We start from the raw sequence: 22,863 nt of genomic DNA on the forward strand, positions 1-22,863 counted from the left end.
TATATTATCAATATGAGCCTCAAGACGTCGATCTCCAAGAACCACTTCTAACAGATTCAGCGTCCGTCTTGGGATAAATTTACCGGGAAAGCCGTCGATACTTCCTTTATAATTTACCAATGATTTCTAAATTTAAAGGGTTTCACAAAATATAGGACCACAGACAAAATTAATTGAACAGGGTAATATATATATGTCGTTTCTGTAATCACCTAAGCAATAATAGAGCCGGTGGAGTATATTGTGCAAGAACGCACTGTAGCGGCCACCGGAAAGTTGAAAAACGCTTAAATTTAAATCTTGTCGCACTTTACTCGCTAATTGAACGTATCGCACTTGATAGCAATTAGTTAACCCTTCAATTGCAACGTGGGAACTAGTACTACAATGTCTATCGACTCAATACACATATTTTCCTACAGCCAGCACAAACCCTAGACTAAAAGCCCCTCAAAAAAAAAAAAAAAAAAAAAAAAAAACAACAGCAAGTCTATTCAGCAATTAGTAATTTTCCTTGCTGACTTTGATAAACCTAATTATAAAGCCCCCGTGTTAGCTTTGACTCTCAAGTGGAACAGGCAAGGAGTGCAGGTGTTGTTTTAGAACATCGTGACTTCCTCACTGGTTGGACCTCGGGTCAATGGCACCAAACTAGAAAGTGTTGAGAAGCAGCCACAATACAATTGAACGGATAGCCACCAGATAAAGCAACTATCTCGATTCGTGTCCTGCTCATATATCTTTGGCCATGGGCAACCATCAAAGTCGTAAATTTTTTCTTATGAGACCAAGTTTTCCCCACAAATAACTCGATACAGATGTCCGCAGCATTGAGTAGTACCTGTTAGCGGTCCCCGACCTCCGTGCAACTTTAGTCTGATTCGCAACAGCCTAAAATCGCAAAGTCGGCCACTTAACCCTGTTGAATAAGCACTACTGTACCGCAAGCATGTCCCTGTCAGATGCCTTTGACTCTCCGAATGGGACTTTACTCTCGACATTGCCCTTGAAATTTTCGCGTGTCGCATGAACAAATTGTTTCTTAGGGTAGCTGAGTTTTTTCGGAGCCAGGAGGCTGAAACCAGACCTAGGAATTCCGCCTCCTCTGGACTGGTGGTGAGCACTGCAAAGCTGCGCTCGTTGAAGACTTTAACAGCTCGTGCCTACTCACGCGATTGATGATGAGGTATTATGGTACTTTCGAAGCTTTTGAATTTCTGACTGCAGCAATAATACAGCAAACACAAGATATCGGGGTTAGAACTGGTCTCGTTCCTAGAGAACCCGGAAATGGCCGCCAAATGTGTCCCAAGTTTGACAGCTCGATTCCAACAAGAATCGAAATCCTATATCAATATTGCGGAATGCGGTTTGCTCATACGCTCAACATGCACAATACATCATGCCATTCACGAAGCCATCTTAGTATGTTTTGCCGGCTCCCGAGGTACTTAGTTATATAATGGTTGCATGAATTTTTTGCATCCAAGACGTTTAAAACCATCGTGCTGCCGAATTGGGGTTCGGCCCAACATCCGAGCAGAACCAAGCCGAAGTATGATTGGCCGTTGCCTATTATTCCACATATATCGCACCGAAGATACGAGTTCCCCACGCATCCTCGCACGGAATAGGACCATGAACACACACAGCCTCCAATTGTGCCTCTTAACAGACGATGTTATTGCTGAGGGAAAGCAAGGCGGAGTAAATTCAACTACCGGTAAACATCTTCGCTCTAACTATTCGAAGTTCTCGTGCTAGATTGCCGAAGAAGAAGAAATTCTGTCGAAATTCAAAGATTCCGTTTGGAGCAATTATTAGGCCACTAGCAAACTCCAACATCCAACATCTGGCGCCGAAATTCCCATATTTGGAAATTCGATGCTCCGCTCATTCCAACCCGCAGGGCCAAGCATGTTGGACACCATGGAGCAATTCATTGTGGTGTCCTGATTGGAAGAATATATAGCCATATTATCCTTATCAAACTTACTAAACGATTGTATAACACTGTCGCAGGCATGTCGCACAGAGCTGATTTCTTCAAAGGGGCCCGGGTGGTGGTCTGGCAAACTTGAACTCGAATCCTTCCTTCGACATCGAACTATCCGCCCCCCTCGTCTACTTTTCTTCCGCTATCAGTTGCGCGTCTTCCTTCCTAGTTCTTCGTCTTTCAGTTCTAAAGGGAAATACATACCTTCATATCGGCTTATATAGTCCATTGTTATTGTGAAACTTGGCCTTTTTACCCTGGAAGTTTCAGTCTTCAAACCCACCCGCCACAATCGCCCTTCATCATAGCTGCCAACCCCGTCAGCCTCGCCTACGTCCGCGCCCAGCGCCTGGTTTATAAGGTGAACGTTGGCATCGGGGGCCTGGATGTTATCAATTTTATCCATTGTATTTCTCATAGCAATATTTTTGGCTGCAAGGATGGCGTACATTAGCTCCTCACCTCAACGGAGACTTCTTTTCATACTCTCGGCTTTGTTACTCATTGCCCTTGGATCATCATTTCTTAATCCCCTCGCCCCTCAAGCAACCATAGGTGGAGTGGCCGTCTCGCCGCTTGAATCAGCTTCGAGTTCACCCGACTCGAGTCGTTTTCGAGAGGTCCCAGACCGTAAAACTGAACTCAAAATCGACGAGCGTACTAGTTCCGACGTCCAGAAGCACTCTTTTATCACCAAATACTATGATGAACAGCGTTTACCATCAACACTGGTCCTAGTTGCCACGAAAGATGATAGATCCTGGGGCCACAATGAAGGCGAGCCCGATCGCACTTTTACAGACTTCCTAGATCTAGTCAGTCGACAACAGGTTCCGCCACAAGATATCTCGATTGGTCTTCTTACTTCCAACCGGGAATCTCTAGATCGCTATACCACGACCCTTCTCAGCAAGGATATTCCGATTGCTTCCGTCGAGATCATATATGCCCCCAGCACAGATTTCCAAATCGGCCCAGATGCTACCGACAGATCATTCCAATCGAGAAACATGCTTATGAAAGAGTTAGTCAAGAAAGAAGACCATGTCGTATGGATTGATCCCGATATTTTCGAGCTTCCGGAAGGACTATTCGATCGTTTTTATAAAGTTGCCAAGAGCGGGGTGGAGCAGATTCAAGTTGCGAACGCACCTAAGGGTAAAGGATCGAAGTTATTGCCGTTGGGAATTACGACAGTGATGTGCCGCCAAACAAATTATAGAGATATGGTGAGGAATGCATATAGCGGTCCAAGCGAGGCAGAAATGAAGAAGTGGCAAGAAGGTAAGCACTACCAGGCCCTATTGGCTTATCAATCACGAACCTCTTGCGTATATATCCGCTAACCGCACCCTTTATGCAGATGCAAGCCGAAAGCCGTTGAATTCATGGCCCAAGCCGATGTCACATATCTTGGCGGGTACCTCAGACGATACATTAGTACGATTAGACGGAGTCGGTGAAACCGTTCTCTACATTCGCGGGGACCTGATAAGGAAGGGATTGAAATGGCCACAGGGAGATAGATCGAATTCTGAAGGATTGTGCGCTTCGGCCAAGGATATGGGGTGGGGCTGCTACGGGCTAGGTGGTGGCTGGGAAACAAGACACACAGATATCTGAGATATCGTGGCCGCCTGGCGGATCTAGGCATGCAGTTATGATGGAGTCCGGGTGTTATTTTGCTTGGATATATTATACCTTATCATTTTTTTACGTCTATGTATATACGATGTAATACATTAACTAGCTTAATCGATCAAGACGACCTTTGATATATAAGTTTATACTGTCTCAATGTTTTTTGCTATACTTTCCCCAGTCCCGAATATTCATGATGAGATTCATCCCATGAGTAATCGATATCGACCTTTCACATACCAGGTTTCTAACAGAGTCATGGGACGGCCTATGCGTATGTACTCAATATCACACTTCGATGGGATTCCTCAATCAGCCGCAGGTGAACGGCCCGCTAAAGCAACACAGGGTGGAGAACTTCAAGTTGGCTAAACCTGTTCGAGCTACCTGTCCTTTGAACTGTCAGCGAGTCTGTGCAGTCTGTGCGCAGGTTTCACTCGAATCGAATCGAATCGAATTCGAACCGTTATCAGCGATCTGGATACTAAGAATCCGCAACTTACTGCTATAAAAGTGGATACTAATTCGAATGCATTCTACGATTTGCAGAGAAACTCGTTTAGAAATAATGAAGAAATCTACCTGGATTGAAATAGGTATTTGATACGAGATCGGATATCGATACCATGTGAGATTGAATTAACTGAAACCTTGATTTCCAAGAGATCCAAGATATCTCTTCATATGCATCTACGAGTTCCGTTCATAAACGGAGGATGCCTAGTTCTTATAGCTCCTTTATGAGAGAACTGTATAAATTTTTGTCGGAAACTTGCAACTTAGAGCTTTTAAAACCCGCCCCTTCTAAGCGCAATTAAGCCCGTACCTATTCGATTTTACAGTAATAATACAATTCATTTTACCATATACCAATATATTGTACTTTCACCATGAGTTTGGAGTTTAGTAATGCAGAGGAGGCAAAGGACTATGCTGAATATACTCTCGGTGTAGATGACGATGCAGTCAAGCGGTATGCTCTAGATCTATCTTCCTTTCTCGAGATCTCACAATTGTACAACCCAAATTCTCATAGAAAATTAGTTTGGTACTACAGAGTGCTATCACTCGAGAAATGATGAAAGTCCTCCTACCTGAAAAAGTCATTACGCATCTTCGTAATATTTCGGGAAGGGGTGAGCAACCTCGAATTGCAGATATCGGGACCGGACCTGGGTAAGATCCCTTAACTACCTACTTCGGCTACAACATTTGATTGTAGATATTATAGTGACTAAATATACCAACCAGAAACTGGCTATTCGATGTCCGGGCCCAGCTTCGGGAAGAGGGTATCAATGCAACCCTCGACGGATACGACTTATATCCCACCATGTTCCCACCAGAAGAAACCTCGAAGGCCGAAAATGTCAACTTCAACGAACTGAATATCCACACAAAAGAACAATTTATCCCACTTGAGAAGTACGACGTAATCCATATCCGTTACTTATCAGCTGCTATCGGACCGGAACAGTGGGATGGAGCCTTTGATAACTGTATGTCCATATTGAGTATGTCTACTTGAACCTGGGTTTGGACTATGAGAATAAGGCTTTGATCTAGGTGCTAATATCTTCTGACTCTAGAACCGGGTGGAATATTTATGTGGGAGGAACTTCTCCTCGAGAAAATGTCAATAAACGATCCTACGAAATGGACAAACGTCCTAGCAGTATTCAAGTTAAACTGGTCAATCCTAAGACGAAACGACGTCGACCCAAAACTTAGCTCACTGTTCTCCACGAAGCTCGAGGAAATGACGAAAGAAGAATTCACGACTCAGTCCCTACCCGAGAAGGGCCAGAGAATGCAAGCTGCAAATATGTCTATGGCAACCAAAGAACTAGTGGATAGGGCAGTGGAGCACGGTGAAGCTGTAGTTAAGCACTTAGGTTTAGAGTCTGCAGAGCAACTACAGGGGATGTTGAAGCTTGCACAGAAGGATTTCAAGGAAGGTTGTGTTCTGCACATGCCTGTAAATCGATGGACTGCCGTCAAGCCGCTAGTGATAGCCACTGGCAGAACCACTGGAGATGGGTCTAGGGATCTGGAAAGTGTCCAAGCAGGTTGGACAGAGGTCTTCAAGAAGTGGCTATGCTAAGAAGCTAGAAACACGATATTTCCCCAATTTTGAACATAATAAATACTTGGCTTGGGCCTGGACGTGGAAACGCAATGTACGATGTGGAGTATTTGGCCTTCGAGCCGAATTTTGTTAGTATTTCAGCAGGCTGTAGGTCATATTTGCCAAATTAAGCCCACCTTTTATCACTTTAACGCTCAAACGACAGCGGAAGCACTAAAAGGCCACTTTTCATCCTTCTACGGAAATGCCATTCAAAATTTCAATTGTCCGCCCGAAATCGAGGCTATCAGAATGCTAAATCATGAAAACGAGGCTTACAGGTTAAGAGTTCGAAACGAAAGTGCTGGGCATCAGAGCTAGCGCAATCCTTGTAAATTCTAATGAGTGGCTCTTGGGTCGTCTCGAGATAGGCGAGTGCGAGCCGAATGGCACCGGGAACGTAACGTCTCCAAGGATTGGGTATTGGATCTAGTTGCGAAACCAAAGTCGGCTTGGATGAAGATTGAGAAATGAAGAAAAGGTGATTGTGGTGTGGACTCCTCCTTTGAGAGTTGAATATAGAGTAGTCGCATAATAAAGAATATATGGCAGCCGACTTGGCGTATAACATCTTAACCCTCGAATCGTATCAATTTCACTTCATGGCATAAAGTTTTCGAATTCAAGACGGTATGACTTGCCAGCTAGAAGATTGTCACCATATTCCGTAAACGTTTGTAAATTTGTGGTTCTGTTCTTCACTTAGCTAGTACTATAGTGGCACGGATTATCTGACGTCTGAGCCCACGGCAGCTATCTCATATTTCGACTGGAGGAGGCTATCGATAAGCAGAGTCGTAGGTTTGTTCCAATATCGTAATTCCAGGGAATATCTAAATGCTAGGGTGAAACGGGATCTCGAATGGCGAATATATAGTTGGTTGTGGATATTTCGTCGTAGAGGCCAGTAGCTATAGCTAGGTTGGTTCATTCTTGTTTGCAACCACAACCTCTACGGTAGCGGCCGGCGTAGCGCTCACACATGGCGACAATGCAAAGGATATTAGCCAGCAAACGGTTTCATTCAGCTATGGTAGATGCCGACCGAAAAATGATGATCATTAGATACTAGGCAGGGGTGCGAGATGATTACACAGGCCTGAATTCATTTTCAAGCTATTGTTCGTAGGCTTTCTTAGCCCAAGGGAGATACTTAAATTTCGGAACGAATGGTCCTTAGCCTTGTTTATAACGTTTATGAGGCCTGTGCCCCAAGCCTAACCGTCAAAAAGGGTTCGACGGTACAGCAACACATATTATCCAACACTGCACCGCACTGGATCTAGATATCCATGCATATGCTCCAGTCCATGTAGTCAATCCTTTCTTCGAGGATCAACCTGGCCATTTCTTCGCTCAAGCCGAGAGCCATCGGATTGAAGTCTTGGGGGTTATTAGCCAAAGCCACACTAGTGGCTTCGACCTTCCCCCCACTTCGGCCGCCTCTACTGCCTTTCTTCTTCTTGATAGGGCTCCCAATATGATTGGGATTCCCAAGCATTTTAGAACGGCAGGTTCCAGGGAACTTGGCCTCCTTCCTCCGCTCAGGCGGAGTATCTGGCCAGATGGCTGCTATAATTCTTCCGTAGCGGCCGTAGCCCGGCTTCTAAAACCATTTACACAGGTTAGTTAGTCATTTACACGCGTATGGGATTGGGCAAAATGGATGCTATATCCTACAAAAAGCTCAAGTAGTGAATGGACCCGGCCAGCTTTGTGAAGGTGTCGTTTGAATCTTTTTAGGGTCGCGGATTTGTCCATCTTCCTGCGACGAGCGCAGAATGCAGGAAGATCTACCAAGATATGCATCGTCCGCGAGACAAGCATCGTGGCGGTTGCTGCTTTGGCTTTAAACTTTATAGTGTTGTGAGTTGAAATCCTAATAGTGGGTTGGTTAGCTATATCTCGCAGCTAACACAGCCTGTGGAGAAGAGGATTGCCCCACCCGTTCAATGGGGCCTAGGCTGGTGCTAATGTACCTGATTAGATGTATCCGGCGATATATATATATATATATATATATATTGATAGCAGTTGTTATTGTTAGGAAGTGTGGGGAAGCAATCAGAGGAAGATGATTATGAAGTGAAAGGTGAATTGAAGGTGGATGGGAGGTGGATGGGAGCTTGAAGAGAAAGGCTTGGAAACTCCGTACACGAAATTTGTCAGTTATGAGCCTGGCATCGGCCATATGAGTCCAGGACTCAGTTTCGTAGCCGAGCCAGCCCGGACTCGAGGTCGACTGCCCTGCCGAGGAGTTGAATATGCACTACGTCACCATGTCACCGCCGTATAACACCATCTCAGTTGTCTATCATATTGACGAAGCTACCAGAAATATAACAGTTTTCAATTTCCCCAATGGGATACGACGATAAATGACCATAAGTTGACATCGGGTTCGATAGCTTAGAACTTGAAATATAATCTAGGTTTTGACGTAGGACCGATGTACTTATATATCAAATATGCTAGCTGGCGATACCTCTAACTGTAGACTCTCTAGCTAGTTCTTTTTAGAAAAACTCATTCCATGCAAGTTTTATAAAGTTTATGATACTTTAGTCCTATAACCGTGGCTGCGGCACTGAAAGCAGTATACTTGTAAAGTAGCATACACAACGAACGCGAACCTAAATTAACCTGCACACTGCAAGGCGCCAGATTCGGACCAATAGGCGCTTAGAAGGGCTGCCCCACAACATCCTTAACGAATTACTCATACCAGTGACACTAAGCTTAGAAGTATTCGTACATATCTATATACCCTATATACTCTCAAGCTGGACTCAAGGAACCTTAACAGCTACGGATTCATAGATTAAAAACTCATTCCAGTTAATATCTCAAATAATGGAAAACTCGTCAGAGACCAGCTTCCCCGAGGGTAATTTCTCGTCAGAGAACCCACAAGTTGGTGGCTTAAGCCAATCATCCACAGCCTCAAACAGTTACCCTGAACCTTTCGTCGTTGAACCAATAGCCAGTTCTCACACTCACACTATTATACTCCTCCACGGCCGTGGCAGTAACGGCCCCAAATTCGGTACCGAACTCATAGCCTCAAATACCTCAACCGGAAAAACTCTCCCAGTATTATTCCCATCCACAAAATGGATCTTCCCAACAGCGAAGAAACGACGCGCCGTTTTATTTAAACGGATGCCTATAAACCAGTGGTTCGACATCTATGACATCAACAATCAAACTTATCGGGAACATCTACAAGTTGACGGCTTGCAGGAAACAACGGACTATCTGCATGGCTTGATTGAGCAGGAGATTAGAAATGGGATTCCAGTGGAGAGGATTGTGGTGGGCGGATTAAGCCAAGGATGTGCGGCGTCTTTGTATGCCATGCTTTGTTATAATAAGCGGCTTGGGGGTTATATCGGGATGTGCGGGTGGCTACCATTTGCTAAATACATGGAAGACTGTCTGGGGACATCACAAAACAACGATGATACCGAGGATGGTGATATGTTTGGAGAATCCGATGATGAAGAAGGCACTACTTTTGAAAAGGAGGAACAAGATGATACCCAAGAGACGGTAGCCAAAAATCCTATCACTGAAGCTATTGGATTCTTGAAGGATAACATTTCGTTCCCAAGTTCATCAAAGAAGAACAAGATAGAAGTTCTCGAAACTCTAATGTTCCTTGGTCATGGGGTACTAGATGAAAAGGTTCTATTTCGACTTGGTGAACAAGCCAGAGATGTACTAATGGGACTAGGGTGCAAAATTACATGGAAGGCATATGACGATCTGGGACACTGGTATAAAGTCCCAGACGAAATAGACCATATAAGGGATTTCCTTACGGACTCTCTAGAGCTTGAGGCGAACAGTTAGCTAATAGTGTAGCCTAGAACTCGGATGGTCTGGCCCGTGACTACAAATTATCTGCCGTAGGATAGGATGAGACCTAGATACCATCAACCAGAGGGCAATAGTTCAGGAAATACCCTGGGCCCGGATGGTCATAAGAACTAAGCTACCTGACGTCGAACCCTCTCGAGATCTCGTGGCCAGACTCATCAACTGTGTCTCTAACCAGGGTAACCTAATGCAATATAAGAGCCTGACCACTTCCAAAAGTTTTTACGTTTTCCAAGAATACCATAAAAAGAAATCGAATTAAGTAAAAGAAAAAAGAAACTGGGAGAAATAATGCCGGGTTAAATCGCCTATAGCCATAGATATTTAAATTTACCTCGTGAGCTATGGGTCTCCTCAAGGCTAAACTAGTTGATATGTCGAGAGAGGCGATCTCCGCCTTCGCGATTTTTTCCGATTTGAATATATCAGAATAATCTTCGAAGGGAAAAAACTTTTTTAATTTTGTGCTCCAATAGGCCTTGAACAAACAGGACCCAGCGAGAGGCGGTTAAGTAATTCCGTGACTAGATGGGATCTGACATGCTCGAATTCAGGCTCCCAAATAAAAACCTTCAATTCCACGGGAATATGTCTTGTGAGGGACATTCTTGAAATTTCATGCCGCAGATGCATTTCTATTCGATGAAAGAGAGAATTATCCTGCGCCGTCTTAGAAGTTTTGTGGCAAATGCGGGGATGGTGTGAACTCGCTGTTACTGTGGTGTGACTTGACGGAAGAATTGGTAGCAGCGCGCAGTTCTCGGATCAAACACGAAGCACCACCTACAGGACGACATGATATTTTTTCCCTTGGATTGAAAATATAAACTATTTTGTCACCCTACATCACATGCATGAGGCTTGGTCGCCTAAGAATTTGGAATCGAGACGAAGTGCGGGGAAGGTTTCAGACCAGACTTTTAGAGATGGGTTCTGGGGAAAAGAAAAGCTGGTTCCCGGCTCGAGTTTTTCAATGTTTCACCGGCCCCACGCTCTGATTGTGACGAGTCTTTTTCGCAGTACTAGTAAAGTCATGAGATGATTGAATATGCATATACATAGAGGCTAATAGCTGCATCTTTGGTAATTATGTGTATGTGTCTCATAATAGTCAATACAACCTGAAGCCTTTTCCGCCAGTACAGTGTCGTCTATAGTGCCTTCTTTCCTTGCTCTTGCCTCTTCGCAAGCCCCAGACCTTTCGCAATTTCGCTGTAGCTGACCCAGCACAACCAACCAGGTACCCAAACCCAGAGCATATTGAAGAAGAACAAGTAGACCCACTTGTACATGAAGTTGCTCGTCTCCAGTGCCGGACTTCCAGTTAGCCACTCTGGCGCAAATGTCATCCATCCTCCATAGATCTCGCCGACCGCAACCACCAAGATCCAAAACCACACATTCGGCGATCCCTTTGCCAACAAGTAGCAGATATACGCTGCTCCAGGTCCTTCGAGTAGTACAGTTGGTAGTTCAATCGCAACAACGACAGGGTCGGCGACTGCCCAGCGTGAGTCGGCTTTAGCGTATTCCTGCCAGATGAGGGCGAATGGAGCACTTGAATACTGTGCACCGTAGTGTTTCCGATCAGGCGTGTATGAGAAGAAGGAATGGTAAAGAAAGCTGGCCTCGAGGATTAAGTGTGTAAGAGCGTCGAATAGATGCCAGATGAAGATGAAACGGATGGTGAAATTAGAGCTCTTTGGGAGAGCAGACAACGAAATTAGATATGCCACTATGAGAAGGGCAAGCATAAAAACGAAGGAGATGACCGTGATGGCATCAATGGCAAAGGGGGGTGGTTCTGTAGACATCGTGACTATCTATGCTGCACTGTACTGCCTGTAGGCTGTAGGAGACGCGGTCTGGAATGTTCCGAACCGCAATTGACACGTAAAAATTTGGTTAACAGTGTCCAAATGTCAATCCAGAAGGCAAAGGGCCCCAGCTAAATCGAAACGGCGATACGAATGGTAATTGAAATTAATCGACCGTCGTGGTGGTTGTCGTGAATGGTGAGGTTGTCGCGTGGTGGGTGGTTGTTCGTGGTCCCACACAAATCGTGTAACCAATCTCATCCCGTTTTCGCCCTGGACTAATTAGCCCGAGTCCAGCTGGGGAGCCGAATGATCTTGCAATTACCCCCACCGAACCCGCAGCATTCGAATCCGAGACAGCCTGCCATGGGATGCGAGTAATGAAATCCACGAGACCTCCCGTCGGCTGAAGTCGACGGTCGACATCGACATCGATACGGGAATCCGGGGTAGTCAAAAAGGTCGGCACCTTTCTCGGCTACGTCTGCCGGCTTGAGACTTTTATGAAATGACGTTGGTTGCATCCGGAATGGGACCTGCCACACCGGCGAGAAGCCGTGTCGATACCCCGCCATGAGCTCCATCCGGTTGACGCGGAATTGACTATCGTCAGCTGTCTTGCTTGCGGAAGTGTTATCGGACAGCGCTCTAGGATGTCGAATTTTATGATATAAATGGAGGCAGATTTACGCCTTTCCTGGTTGACATCTCCATCCCTCTGGCCGGAGCTAGCCTACGCATTCTATCGATATCGATATCTCTAAAAAAAAGATTAAACCATGTCTACCGTTATCAATGTCGGTCTGATAGGCTATGGCCTCTCTACCACGGCCTTTCATATCCCTACGATTACGGCCGTTCCAAATGCGAAGGTCTATGCTGTAGTCCAGCGTGCTGCTCCACCCCAGGCGGGTTCGAGCTCTAAGAAAGGCGACCATGTCACCGTTGACTTCCCAGATGTCAAGCATTACCGTGATGCCACCAGCCTTTTCAAGGATCCGAATGTTCACCTAGTCATCATTTGTACCCCAAGTCCCGGTCATTACGACCTGGCAAAGGAGGCTCTTCTGAATGGGAAACATGGTAGGTGTCATTATTTTGACGATTAGCAGTACATTGACACCCGTTAGTATTTGTTAAAGTGCATATCTGACTGATATATTAAACGCCATCAGTGGTCGTCGAAAAGCCTTTCTGCCCAACTTACGCAGATTGTTCGTCTCTTATATCGATAGCAGACGAGAATAACCTTCTCCTCACCGTTTATCAAAACCGCCGCTTCGATTCTGACTTTTTAACTCTGAAAAAATATCTCACATCTCCTCATACAAGTTTCCTCTTTACTCCGATTGTTTCCGTAACCTCCCAATTCAATCGATACCGTCTTCCAACTGCTCCATCATCCACAGCGAAAGCATGGAAATCCGAGGATCTGCCCGGAAATGGAATCCTATATGACCTAGGAAGTCACCTTATTGACCAGATTCTCCATCTATTCGGCCTTCCAGAATGGATATGGGCACATACCGATAATCAACGGCAAACGGAGCCGTTAGAAATCGATGACAGCTTCACGTTGTACATGTACTACAATGCCAAGCCGGACTTCAACGGTGGGAAGCCATTGACCGTAGAATTGAAATCTACGATGGTCTCGCCGGTGGCAAGACAGAATAGATGGGTAGTCAAGGGATGGCAGGGAGGCTATAAGAAGTTTGGAATGGACGTGCAAGAAGACCAATTACGCGAGTATGGAATAGAAGCCGTTAAGAGATCGGATTACGGTGAGGAGCGGGTAGACGAGTGGCCCGAAGTCACGGTTCCTAAAGGAGCAGTGGAAGCAGACGAAGAAGGACTAGAGGGGATCTTTGGAAGAGTTGCAACTATGAGAGCCTATGGAGGGTTTGTGAACGGCAAGGTCAAACCGGAGAAAGGAGACTACGTGGAGTACTACAAGAACGTTATAGGATGCGTGGCTAGGATTGTGGGCGGCGAAAAACTTGACGGTGTCAAGAAAGATTTGCACATTAAGCCCGAGGAGGCAAGAAACGTTATTGGAATAATCCAATTGGCGAAGGAAAGTGCAAAGACAGGAAATAGAATAGATGGAGTAGAGAAGAGACTAAGTGAGATGTGAAATGATTTCAATTGAGTTGAGGTTATGAATGTACATGATACTGGCAGACTATTTATTCAATCGCTGGGAAATGATCTGGAGAATTATTCGGGCGGTGTTTCCTGTCTTTGGTTCCTTATTGTTAGCTTTGGATTCCATTATGGTTTTTTATCAATTGAATGGACAGAAAAACATAAGGTTGGTGAGAAGTCAGATAAATAATTTGGCAATATATTGTTATCCACATTGCTTGTTTCAGCACAGGTCTGATATTTTTTTTCATCATTCGAAAGGAAATAGCATAGCGACAGGTTTTGAGAAGTCTGAATGGGGTGTGAAAGCATACCTTTGTTAGTTGTTCCTGATGGCGGTTGGTGATGATTGATGGTGATGGTGATGGTGATGGTGTTTTGGGAAGAGAGATGGCGAAGATTTTCGCGCACCGAAATTTATTCTTTAAATTTTGCTTTGTGTACGCCGCTTTACCCTTTTCGGAATTGCAACTCTACCAACACAACTTCTGTACATACTAGTCTATACGAGTTCTTTTTTCTCACTTAAGCGTGCACTGATCAGCTGAGCTGCGGCAAAACGAGAAAATTTCTTGCATTTTTTCGTATAACTTTAATTACATTCGCATGGAGAATGTGTTAAATCTTTTCGCGTGAGGGCATCACTACCATATGGCTTTAAGGTCCCCTAGACATCGTTGGGTTTAAGTGATGAGGCACTCACCACCCTCCCCATATCATGGGCGTCTACCAATCCTCTCTTTAGTACCAGCTCTAAGTCTTTTATTCTTTGTTCCTAAAGTTCAGGCTCGTTGGTTAATGGCAAAACAGGCTACTATTATCACGGACCGTCGGACAGAACAACAAACAATATTCCCCGGAGAATCAGAAACGTGGAGTGACTGGGATTCCGCGGAATGGGAATATAATGGCTGCTCGCCGTTTGTATTATCCCAACCAGGCACAGTTTTAGATAAAATGTATTATTCACCAAGTAACCCGAACCGTGAGCGAAGCCTACCTCTTCCCATTTGGAAAAAGACAAACGATTTTAACAAGGAATATACATTTAGCGGAATTGCTACCCTCATACTTTGACCACATCGAACTCCACGCAGGTGTTTCAGACTGTTCTCTTGAAAACCCCCTTCGTATATACCTCGAATCCCCAAAATACGGTAGCTTCAAGCCGCCGAATATTCAAAACCTCAAGCGGGCCAAAAGAATTCTCAAATCGGAGGATATGGAACGTGAGGAGATCCCTAGATTCGACCCTATAATCGCACAAAATCTTGAGGATTTTCTAGACCGAGAAGCAATGCGGGAATTAGATATGGACCCGTTCGACTCAATACTACATGAGGGACTCCCTAAGGTTGATCCGTCGATTGGTGTTAATGCATGGCTCTCACAAGCTCGTGAGAAGAAAGAAGGCTACTCTATCGTTGCTGAAGAGCAAAAGGATGGTAAAATACAACCGGAAGATACTAGTTCTGAAACAGATATTGAGATTGAGGAGGAGGTTCCGTTGGGGCAAAGAGTTAGGATACCTTCGAGGGTTAATCATGATGGGTTGGACCAAGCTGTTGCATGGAGAATATTGGCAGATCCGATTACAGGAATGGAAATCGCGGAGTATACAATTTGGCCGGATTATTTATTTACGAGGCCGACGAGCTTGAGGTTTGTGTCCAAGCCTTTAGGCACCGAATCGAAAGTATAGTATCGATATATCGCCTGGTATTAATTAAAGAGTGTATTTCACATTATTTTTGAGAATATATGTATGTATATATACAGAATACATGGATAGCTTCCGTTCATTCAATACCAATTGGCCAAGCTTGTCAATATTATGAACTCGAGCTCTGGATCTTGATGCGGTACGTGTGACTGTCCCTTGTTTTTTTTCTCGGAAAAAACCTAGAGATGGAAATCGGGGTTGATCATACCCGGCCGATGGACTCGGAATACGGGGTTAAGACCAATATGATATAGGAGTAAAGTAATTTGAGTATTCTGATCCATATGACGAGCTGGTACCCAGCATCAAAGCTTTGTCAGCAATGTCGGCATCACCCCGAAACGAGATACCTGTGTTGCGAACTTCGAAAATACCACACGATATCTTTCTCTTCAATGTAATATTATGCAAGGCTAGATCCTTTCAAAATAGTTAATTAATGTATACGACAAGTCTCTTTCCCTTCCGAAAACTTATTGCTGATTGCTCTAGAACCTACTCGTCCAATTCTCCTCTCCTGCTCTTTCGACAAGCGCAGTCAATCAGAAATCTACACCTTTCCTCTAGCTCCTTGCACAAAATGTCATGCGAAGCCCCACCCACCGCGGACGGCAGTCCATGGCACGCCGCGTTCCCAAGTCCTCGTACGACTAAGCCGGGAGCGCTTACGAGGAAAGACGTCCTAGAACTTCTTCAGAAAGAGGGGAGTAAGGACTTTGTTTTAGTTGATTTGAGGCGTAATGACTATGAAGTATGTTATGCGTGCTAGAATTTCAACAGTTTTTCGTAGGTGCCTAGGCACTGGTACCTAGTAGCTAATCTATAAAACAGGGCGGAACAATCCGTGGATCAATCAATCTCCCGGCTCAGAGTCTGTATCCCACCATTCCAACTTTATATGACCTGTTCAAGGCTGGTAGCGTGAAGCAAGTTATTTGGTATTGCGGTAAGTGTAGTCGTCTAAATTACATGCTGGTGTTTACTAAATACATGTGACAAAGGTTCTTCTGGGGGACGAGGAACTCGCGCTGCGGGGTGGTTCGCAGATCATATTGATGACAAGGGAGATACAGAGATGAAAAGTGTGATACTAGAGGGTGGGATTAAGGGGTGGGTTAAAGGTGGTAACGAGTATACTGAAACAATGATTGGCTATGCTGAGGAGGCTTGGTCTAAGTAATGGACAATATAATTACTATGTATAGGTAACAATAGGTTCCAAGAAAGAAACGATGCAAGAAAAGAAAAAACTCTATATTACGCCTCGAACTTCCGCTATGCATGGGCCTGCTAGGCTAGAAAAGAGATATATAATCAAATTGTTGCTGAAGAGTGATGGTGCTCTATTAAGAGACCTCTCGTTCCAGCATTCCAGGTAGCCAGACTGAGATTTTGTATTCGAATAGCTTGTCCAGGAACCGAAGGACTGCATATACACCTGTTGGAGTTCTAATATCCCCGATATGGAAGGGGCCTAATACTGTCCGGGGTTGAGGTGTGGTTTTATCAGCCCGGTCTGCCGGTTCGGTAAAGACTACACTGAATGACCACATGTAGGAAAGGACCTGTAGCGCGAATACATGGTCTAGACCAACTTCTTCGACTGTCGGCACACCATTCACAGTAATAGGCCTTCGCCTACAAGGATATCTTTCGGACGCTGAATGCGCATAGGGGTCGAATTTGCTCATAGATTTGGGAGTCCCGAGCTTTTGCCATGATTCCAGAAGCGCGCTGGCACATAATATGGATTTCAATTCGGCCTCCAGGCCGTTTCCATCTTGTGATTTGCATGAAACAGTTAGTATCGGTGAAAAGGCGGCACGTGTGAATGGTGTTGGGTATCCACCGAACGTGTGGGTTATTTTCTTGCTGGTCGATTCTACATCCGAGTTTTCTAGATTCACATTGACGGCGATATCTGCCCGTACTGGAAAGAGTCCTGGTGAGACCAATGGGACTGATCTTGGACCTCTCGGTTCGACCGCAAGGAGCCGAGAGTACAAACGGGTAGAAGTGCTCTTAGCGGCTGGAAGCATGTCCCGATTCATATCTATTGTTGTTCTATCACAATTTTAGTCCAAACGCTCTTCTATGGAATCAAAAAGAGTTTATAACTTACACTGGCTCAACTGTCACAGGGTGGTATTCCTGCGCAGGTCCAGAAACGAATTCCAAAATATTTTGTGTTATTGTCAACCATCCGGTTTCTTCGGTTAGCTTCGATTGTAGATTTTCTGCCCGCTGTGTTACTTGAATTGCAAATTCAACTTCTTGAGCATGCCTCCGTTTATTGCTACATCGTTTTCTGGAGAAAGTACCTCCGACCCAAGGTTCAAAGGGCCACTGTTCAGCCAGGATTCCCTATCGTTTGGGTTATAATATTAGCCATTGAACGCATAATTTTCGCTTGAAATCGGCTTTTACCTGAACACAAGGACATAGCATTCCAACAAGACTAAACGAAGCCCGTAAGTTACGGATAATTCCTTGTAAGTCGCCAGGGACCTTCTCCTTATCGGCATTTACAGCTAAACCCGCCCTCCCAGAGGTACCCAAAAATGTAAAATTCGGGGTACTTTGTTTAAGTACTCCCAGTTTGCCCAATTTTGGTGTCCCTGATGAAGCAGCAGTTTTGTATGTATTGGTCCGACTGGATGATTGGGGCGTGTTGATATCTTCCTCCAGCTGTGATACACTGTCTGCAGGGTACAGATGCTCGCCAGCATCGAATTCTGTTCCTTTTGATGCCCGGGATTGTCTCTTCGTTACTGATTGTTCGCCATCGGGATTTGTGGTTCCAGTCCCAGTTGTGGACCGCTTCCTTTTGTGAGAACTGCCAGGGGTGCCTGTAATTCGAAGACGGTTCAACGCTCGTGAAGGTGTAGTGGGAATCTTGTGCTGGGACGAAAACTGGACACTTTCGTATCCGTTATGATTAGGATCGATGTCCGCTGCGGCGAGAATCCAATCTAATACCCGTGAATGTTCTGGTTTTAGTTCCTGTTCGGCAGCCATCGAGTCCTAAGGGTCCGGTTCTTTTCAAATGCATTCGAATTCGGAGTTCGCTAGAGAAAATATTGAATGGTGATCTGGTTTCCGTAACTATAACCCTGCTGAACACCTGCCGAGTTTGGATTGGAGAAATAACAATTGAAAACAAAGCCAGGAAATAATTTCGAAAGTTGGTTCAGGATATCAGAGTGCCAACTGGCAAGCACAGGCCATGGAGCCTTTATATGGTTTGTTGTTGTGCGCGTGGGCGTATGGAAGCGGACATTGCTGCATCATCCAATTGAAGTTACCTAAGTGGAAATGTGACTCCTTACTTTGGTTTATTTGTGATTTCCCATCCCAAGTCGGTCCTCGCATATATGCACAGCATCGTTTGGGAGCTGACGAGATGTTTTATGGAATTTTGAAAGGTGAATCGCAGTTTTCAAGGAGAATAGAGAGAATATATATTGTAAAGTTTAAAGACATTACACGAATCAGGCACTTTGGCGGAGTGGTTAACGCGCCAGCCTGCTAAGCTGGTACCTTCGGGTGCGTGAGTTCGAATCTCACAGGTGTCGATTTATTTTTTGAATTTTTTTGAATAACTTTTATTTTAAGTTTGATTTGTTTGTTTTTGCACAACTCTAACTTCACAGGCGGACGAGCGAAAACCTAAAGATATCCCACATCATGATGCATAACGCTATTACTATAGTACAGAAAACTGCGCACTAACCGCAGTCATTCATAGCCCCGTTCTTTTCGCTTCGTTTATCAAGATATCAAGTCTGTTACTTTTTTTTTTCGGATTTTCAGGCTTCATAAGCCTTTCAGTTGCAAGTATACGTTGTTTTTTCCATCCTGAAGTTCCGCGTAACCAGTTGAGTATGTTGTGTTTTGGAGGCTGGCATCCCACAATTGCCCCTCATCTTAGCTGGGCCAAGGATGAGTCCTCACAAACCCCTCCCCTGTCATCCACCAGCCATCTCGGGTACTGTTCAATCAAATTTCAAATGCATTTCAATGCAAAGAATGACTCTTGTATCGCTACATCTCATCTCATGATACTCGAAGAGTCATCCATGGAAATTCAGAGGCTGAAAAGATTATACATTGTACCAGAACCGACACGCGAGGCTGGTATTTTGATTGAGGAACGCGGCACACGTCTTCAGGTGCGCATGCGCTCAGTGGTGTGCCAGGCCTGATACACCCACGCACTTTCTCCTGTATCGATAGCGAGATGTCGTGCCAGCGAATTGCATCCGGTCATTAGATGCCTGGAAATATGTTGATAAATACGGGCTCTTCCGGAATGGCTTCCAGTCCGATATTTTGCACTTTCGACCGCTGATAACTAGCCGTCCCGCCAGTCCTTTGTCTCTAGCTCTTTTGGTTAGTCAAGTCGGATATCGACCAATCTTTGATAGACTGCAACGTTTGACTATAGCTTCGCCATTTGTCTCAGCCTCTCTAGCATATATTGACAGTGGCAACAATCGCTCTTTTCATCCAATATGAGGGTTCTCACACGTTCTCAGAAGACCGATAATATGCCCATGATGGCATCCAGCACAAAACCGCCGACGACTCCCCCAAAGAAAGAACCTCCAAAGTTGTTTCTATCGCCGCAAAAGAGAAATACGCCACCAGTATTTTCCAACACTCCTTCTTCTCGAAATTCTCAGGCGTTTCAACATCGAGCTACTACGCTTTCGAAGTTCTATAACGACTTCTTCGTTTATTTAGAATCTATCAACCTTCTTCAATCACATAACCAAACTCTTCCAGAATCCGAGGCTTCGAGATTTGCTCAGAGTATCTTGAAGGCAGACAAACTTTCTAATAGCTTTTGGTTCCTCCTTCGAGATATTATCAATCATATCCGTTCATTATACCTTAATGGTCAGGACCCACAGGCTACGTTGGTTCTCGGGTATTCTGATATCAAGATTGTTGTGGAATGTCCTTATTGCGAGGAACTTCATGAACATAGACGGGTTCCGGATGCGGGTATCGGTGTGCCTGTGATATACCCTGCGGGTTGTGGGGCTTTTGGGAGGTACAGGGTTGTGTTTCCGGGAGATATTGATGTATTGACTGGTACATTGGGGAAAGAAGCGGTGGGTCTCCAGGTACACAAGAGTGGGGCCTACTGGATGACGGTCAGAGATGAGGTCCCAGATCTTGAAAGATTTTTTGTGGTGAAATACCGGCCTAAGAAGTCTCTTCCGTCGGTCACCAAAGCTGTTGTCGTTCAAGAGGAAGTTAAGATTGAAGTAAGCTTGGAGGTCAAAGAAGAAACATCTGAAGACGGAGAAACAAAGACGAAAGAACAAATGTTATTCGAAGCCTTTCAACGACTGGATATCGCCGAAGACAAAAGTTACGACCCGGTTCCTATCCCCCCGACAAAACACTATTCAGCGATCGACAAACTGCAAGATGTTGCTAAATCTTGCGCCGAAAAGCTGAATAAGCTCGATCAGATTGTTGGTTACTATTCTAAGCTTGGATATACTGTTTCAGCTGAGAGGTGGAAAGAATCAGCTGTTGTGAGGGAGACCAGGAACAAAGTAGAACGAGAAGCGGACTGGCAAATGTGTACTGTAAACGAAGGCGAAGAAACACGTCTGCTTGGTCTTGTTGAGTCGGATGGATATCGAACAGTTTGCAGTTGTATTAGAGGGCCTAACTACCCAGACATTTCTGTTGTTAGCGGTCTGGTAGAAGCCGAAAGACTGGATTCACACCTCCCGCTCAACAACAAACAACTACTGTTCCTCGTTCGAGGGCTAGCGAAAGAGATTGGGCATGAGTTTCCGAAGGAAATACCCAAGAGCGCCTCTGTAGTCTGGAAACGAGAATTGGAACGCAAGAACATCACAGCTACGTCAGCGGAACATTGGCACGCTTGCCATTCGGAGAAAAAGATGCTAGTGAGATTTTTGATAATGCATACAACATGGGTCCCTGAGGAGTTTACTCATAATATCTTCAAGTACCGCAGTATTCTCGGAAAGGAAGCGGGGGTTAGAAGTGCATTTTGCCTAGCTCGAAGCACGAAGTTCTGGGTTAGCTGGGATACTTGTGACGATTGTAGGAGGTTTATCGAAGGCGTGGAGAAGAAGTTCGGGGTATATTTGAGCTTTCAGAGGATGGGTGACTATATTGCACCAAAGAAGCCAGCCTTGGACGAAGGGGGTGAAGGAGGGAAGAAACTCGGAGTAGATGAAGGATCGACGCAGAAGGAGCCTGAAGCTGCGAGTGTCAAGGAAGCGGCGGCTCCCGTATACGTAGCGAAAAACCAAAAGGACGAAGTATAATTTTTCTTTCTTTTTTCTACTCGTTCTTTTTGTCTAAGTTCTCATTTTGGAGGCGGTCTGATTACCATGTCTTTCTGGAGTTCGTATGGTTCGTGGTCTGATTGCATGTTAGCGGGTCCTAACTGTCTTTGATTTTGCTTGTTTGCATGGCGATACTAATATATTTTAATCCAACGGTATCTCGTCAAGTAGCAACTATCTACCTAGTATCAAATTCCCATGAAATATAAGTGTGAGAGGCTAGATTCGTGTCTAACGGGTTACGAGACTGCCAGATACTCTGAAGGGATAAGTTTGTTGTAAAATATGTGTTGCTTACATAAGACAGTGTTGCAAACGTCAAACAATCTTTTACTATCTCGTGTTGTTCTTCAGAGCAGTTCAACGTCGTTCCATTTCCAATTAGAGAACCCACCAGACGCTGCGGAAGCCTGTGGGTATGGTTTTGGCCACGCTACCAACCCTTTTACGCATGCCGCATTCTAGAGGATACAACCTTTGATGTTACACGACGGTAATCGATTCTCATAGATACTAATTAGGTAAGTAGTTATACTCTTAACGTTAACTACATGGATATACATATGTCCCACTGAATTAATATTGATATCGATATCGTTGGTTATTTAGGTAGGTCTTAAGTAGCTGGTATCACGCTTCTTGCGCTTGAACGTAACTACAAACAGTTGAGTTAACGGTATCTCCAGCTATTTACGACTAAACCGTGGCATATTGCAACAGGAAAGCCTTAAGGAGGCATCTTTGAAATTAAATATCAAAGATGTCTACCCCGAATATCAATCAAACCAATAGTCATGTCCATGACCATGAAGAAGGTGAGTTAGCCCGTGCAGTTTGGGTCCTGGTATTTCATACGTATCCTTTGCTCTCCTACCCTGATCCGAACGTATAACTACCTCGCTATATTGTTCATTATCCCTTTGGCATGGTCCTCATCTTTGTGGTGTAAAGATTATATCCCGGTTGAATCGATATTCATTCGATTTGACCAATATAATACGGCCCAAACAATGGATTCGGGTTGGTCCAATATCTTCCTTGAAAGGAGCTGTAACAGTCCATTACAGAGAAAAAGCAGGCCTTTTATCTGAAAGCCTCGGTGGCATGTCCGCTGTTGTCTGCTTTTCATGGTGCAGACCCAGTTAAGGGGTTACGCACTGGTGGTCTTGGTTGGCATCCTCCTC

General features: G+C 44.8%; 10 protein-coding genes across 10 annotated transcripts; 7 read left to right on the forward strand and 3 right to left on the reverse strand.

Annotated features, from left to right (window-relative positions):
* Nucleotides 1-2,436: 2,436 nt before the first annotated feature.
* AOL_s00097g331 (uncharacterized protein) lies at nucleotides 2,437-3,619 on the forward strand (the record flags this gene model as incomplete). The annotated part of the gene is made up of 2 exons (XM_011126164.1): nucleotides 2,437-3,280; nucleotides 3,360-3,619. The coding sequence occupies 2 exons, from the start codon at nucleotides 2,437-2,439 to the stop codon at nucleotides 3,617-3,619; spliced, it is 1,104 nt and encodes a 367-aa protein (XP_011124466.1).
* Nucleotides 3,620-4,527: 908 nt separating this feature from the next.
* On the forward strand, nucleotides 4,528-5,741 carry AOL_s00097g332 (uncharacterized protein; the record flags this gene model as incomplete). The annotated part of the gene is made up of 4 exons (XM_011126165.1): nucleotides 4,528-4,610; nucleotides 4,682-4,813; nucleotides 4,889-5,151; nucleotides 5,227-5,741. 4 exons carry the CDS (start codon nucleotides 4,528-4,530, stop codon nucleotides 5,739-5,741), a joined length of 993 nt encoding a protein of 330 aa, XP_011124467.1.
* Nucleotides 5,742-7,047: 1,306 nt separating this feature from the next.
* Nucleotides 7,048-7,592, reverse strand: AOL_s00097g333 (uncharacterized protein; the record flags this gene model as incomplete). The annotated part of the gene is made up of 2 exons (XM_011126166.1): nucleotides 7,048-7,371; nucleotides 7,446-7,592. 2 exons carry the CDS (start codon nucleotides 7,590-7,592, stop codon nucleotides 7,048-7,050), a joined length of 471 nt encoding a protein of 156 aa, XP_011124468.1.
* Nucleotides 7,593-8,618: 1,026 nt separating this feature from the next.
* AOL_s00097g334 (uncharacterized protein) lies at nucleotides 8,619-9,620 on the forward strand (the record flags this gene model as incomplete). Its single annotated transcript, XM_011126167.1, has 1 exon — nucleotides 8,619-9,620. The coding sequence occupies one exon, from the start codon at nucleotides 8,619-8,621 to the stop codon at nucleotides 9,618-9,620; it is 1,002 nt and encodes a 333-aa protein (XP_011124469.1).
* A 1,178-nt stretch (nucleotides 9,621-10,798) lies between these two features.
* On the reverse strand, nucleotides 10,799-11,461 carry AOL_s00097g335 (uncharacterized protein; the record flags this gene model as incomplete). Its single annotated transcript, XM_011126168.1, has 1 exon — nucleotides 10,799-11,461. The coding sequence occupies one exon, from the start codon at nucleotides 11,459-11,461 to the stop codon at nucleotides 10,799-10,801; it is 663 nt and encodes a 220-aa protein (XP_011124470.1).
* Nucleotides 11,462-12,243: 782 nt separating this feature from the next.
* On the forward strand, nucleotides 12,244-13,601 carry AOL_s00097g336 (uncharacterized protein; the record flags this gene model as incomplete). The annotated part of the gene is made up of 2 exons (XM_011126169.1): nucleotides 12,244-12,547; nucleotides 12,640-13,601. The coding sequence occupies 2 exons, from the start codon at nucleotides 12,244-12,246 to the stop codon at nucleotides 13,599-13,601; spliced, it is 1,266 nt and encodes a 421-aa protein (XP_011124471.1).
* An 809-nt stretch (nucleotides 13,602-14,410) lies between these two features.
* Nucleotides 14,411-15,314, forward strand: AOL_s00097g337 (uncharacterized protein; the record flags this gene model as incomplete). Its single annotated transcript, XM_011126170.1, has 2 exons — nucleotides 14,411-14,597; nucleotides 14,665-15,314. The coding sequence occupies 2 exons, from the start codon at nucleotides 14,411-14,413 to the stop codon at nucleotides 15,312-15,314; spliced, it is 837 nt and encodes a 278-aa protein (XP_011124472.1).
* A 601-nt stretch (nucleotides 15,315-15,915) lies between these two features.
* AOL_s00097g338 (uncharacterized protein) lies at nucleotides 15,916-16,515 on the forward strand (the record flags this gene model as incomplete). The annotated part of the gene is made up of 3 exons (XM_011126171.1): nucleotides 15,916-16,086; nucleotides 16,167-16,281; nucleotides 16,337-16,515. The coding sequence occupies 3 exons, from the start codon at nucleotides 15,916-15,918 to the stop codon at nucleotides 16,513-16,515; spliced, it is 465 nt and encodes a 154-aa protein (XP_011124473.1).
* Nucleotides 16,516-16,681: 166 nt separating this feature from the next.
* AOL_s00097g339 (uncharacterized protein) lies at nucleotides 16,682-18,353 on the reverse strand (the record flags this gene model as incomplete). The annotated part of the gene is made up of 3 exons (XM_011126172.1): nucleotides 16,682-17,399; nucleotides 17,458-17,699; nucleotides 17,763-18,353. 3 exons carry the CDS (start codon nucleotides 18,351-18,353, stop codon nucleotides 16,682-16,684), a joined length of 1,551 nt encoding a protein of 516 aa, XP_011124474.1.
* A 1,496-nt stretch (nucleotides 18,354-19,849) lies between these two features.
* AOL_s00097g340 (uncharacterized protein) lies at nucleotides 19,850-21,658 on the forward strand (the record flags this gene model as incomplete). The annotated part of the gene is made up of 1 exon (XM_011126173.1): nucleotides 19,850-21,658. The coding sequence occupies one exon, from the start codon at nucleotides 19,850-19,852 to the stop codon at nucleotides 21,656-21,658; it is 1,809 nt and encodes a 602-aa protein (XP_011124475.1).
* Nucleotides 21,659-22,863: the final 1,205 nt, after the last annotated feature.

Source organism: Orbilia oligospora (assembly GCF_000225545.1).
Source record: "Orbilia oligospora ATCC 24927 unplaced genomic scaffold scaffold00097, whole genome shotgun sequence".
In the NCBI taxonomy this organism is placed as follows: domain Eukaryota; kingdom Fungi; phylum Ascomycota; class Orbiliomycetes; order Orbiliales; family Orbiliaceae; genus Orbilia; species Orbilia oligospora.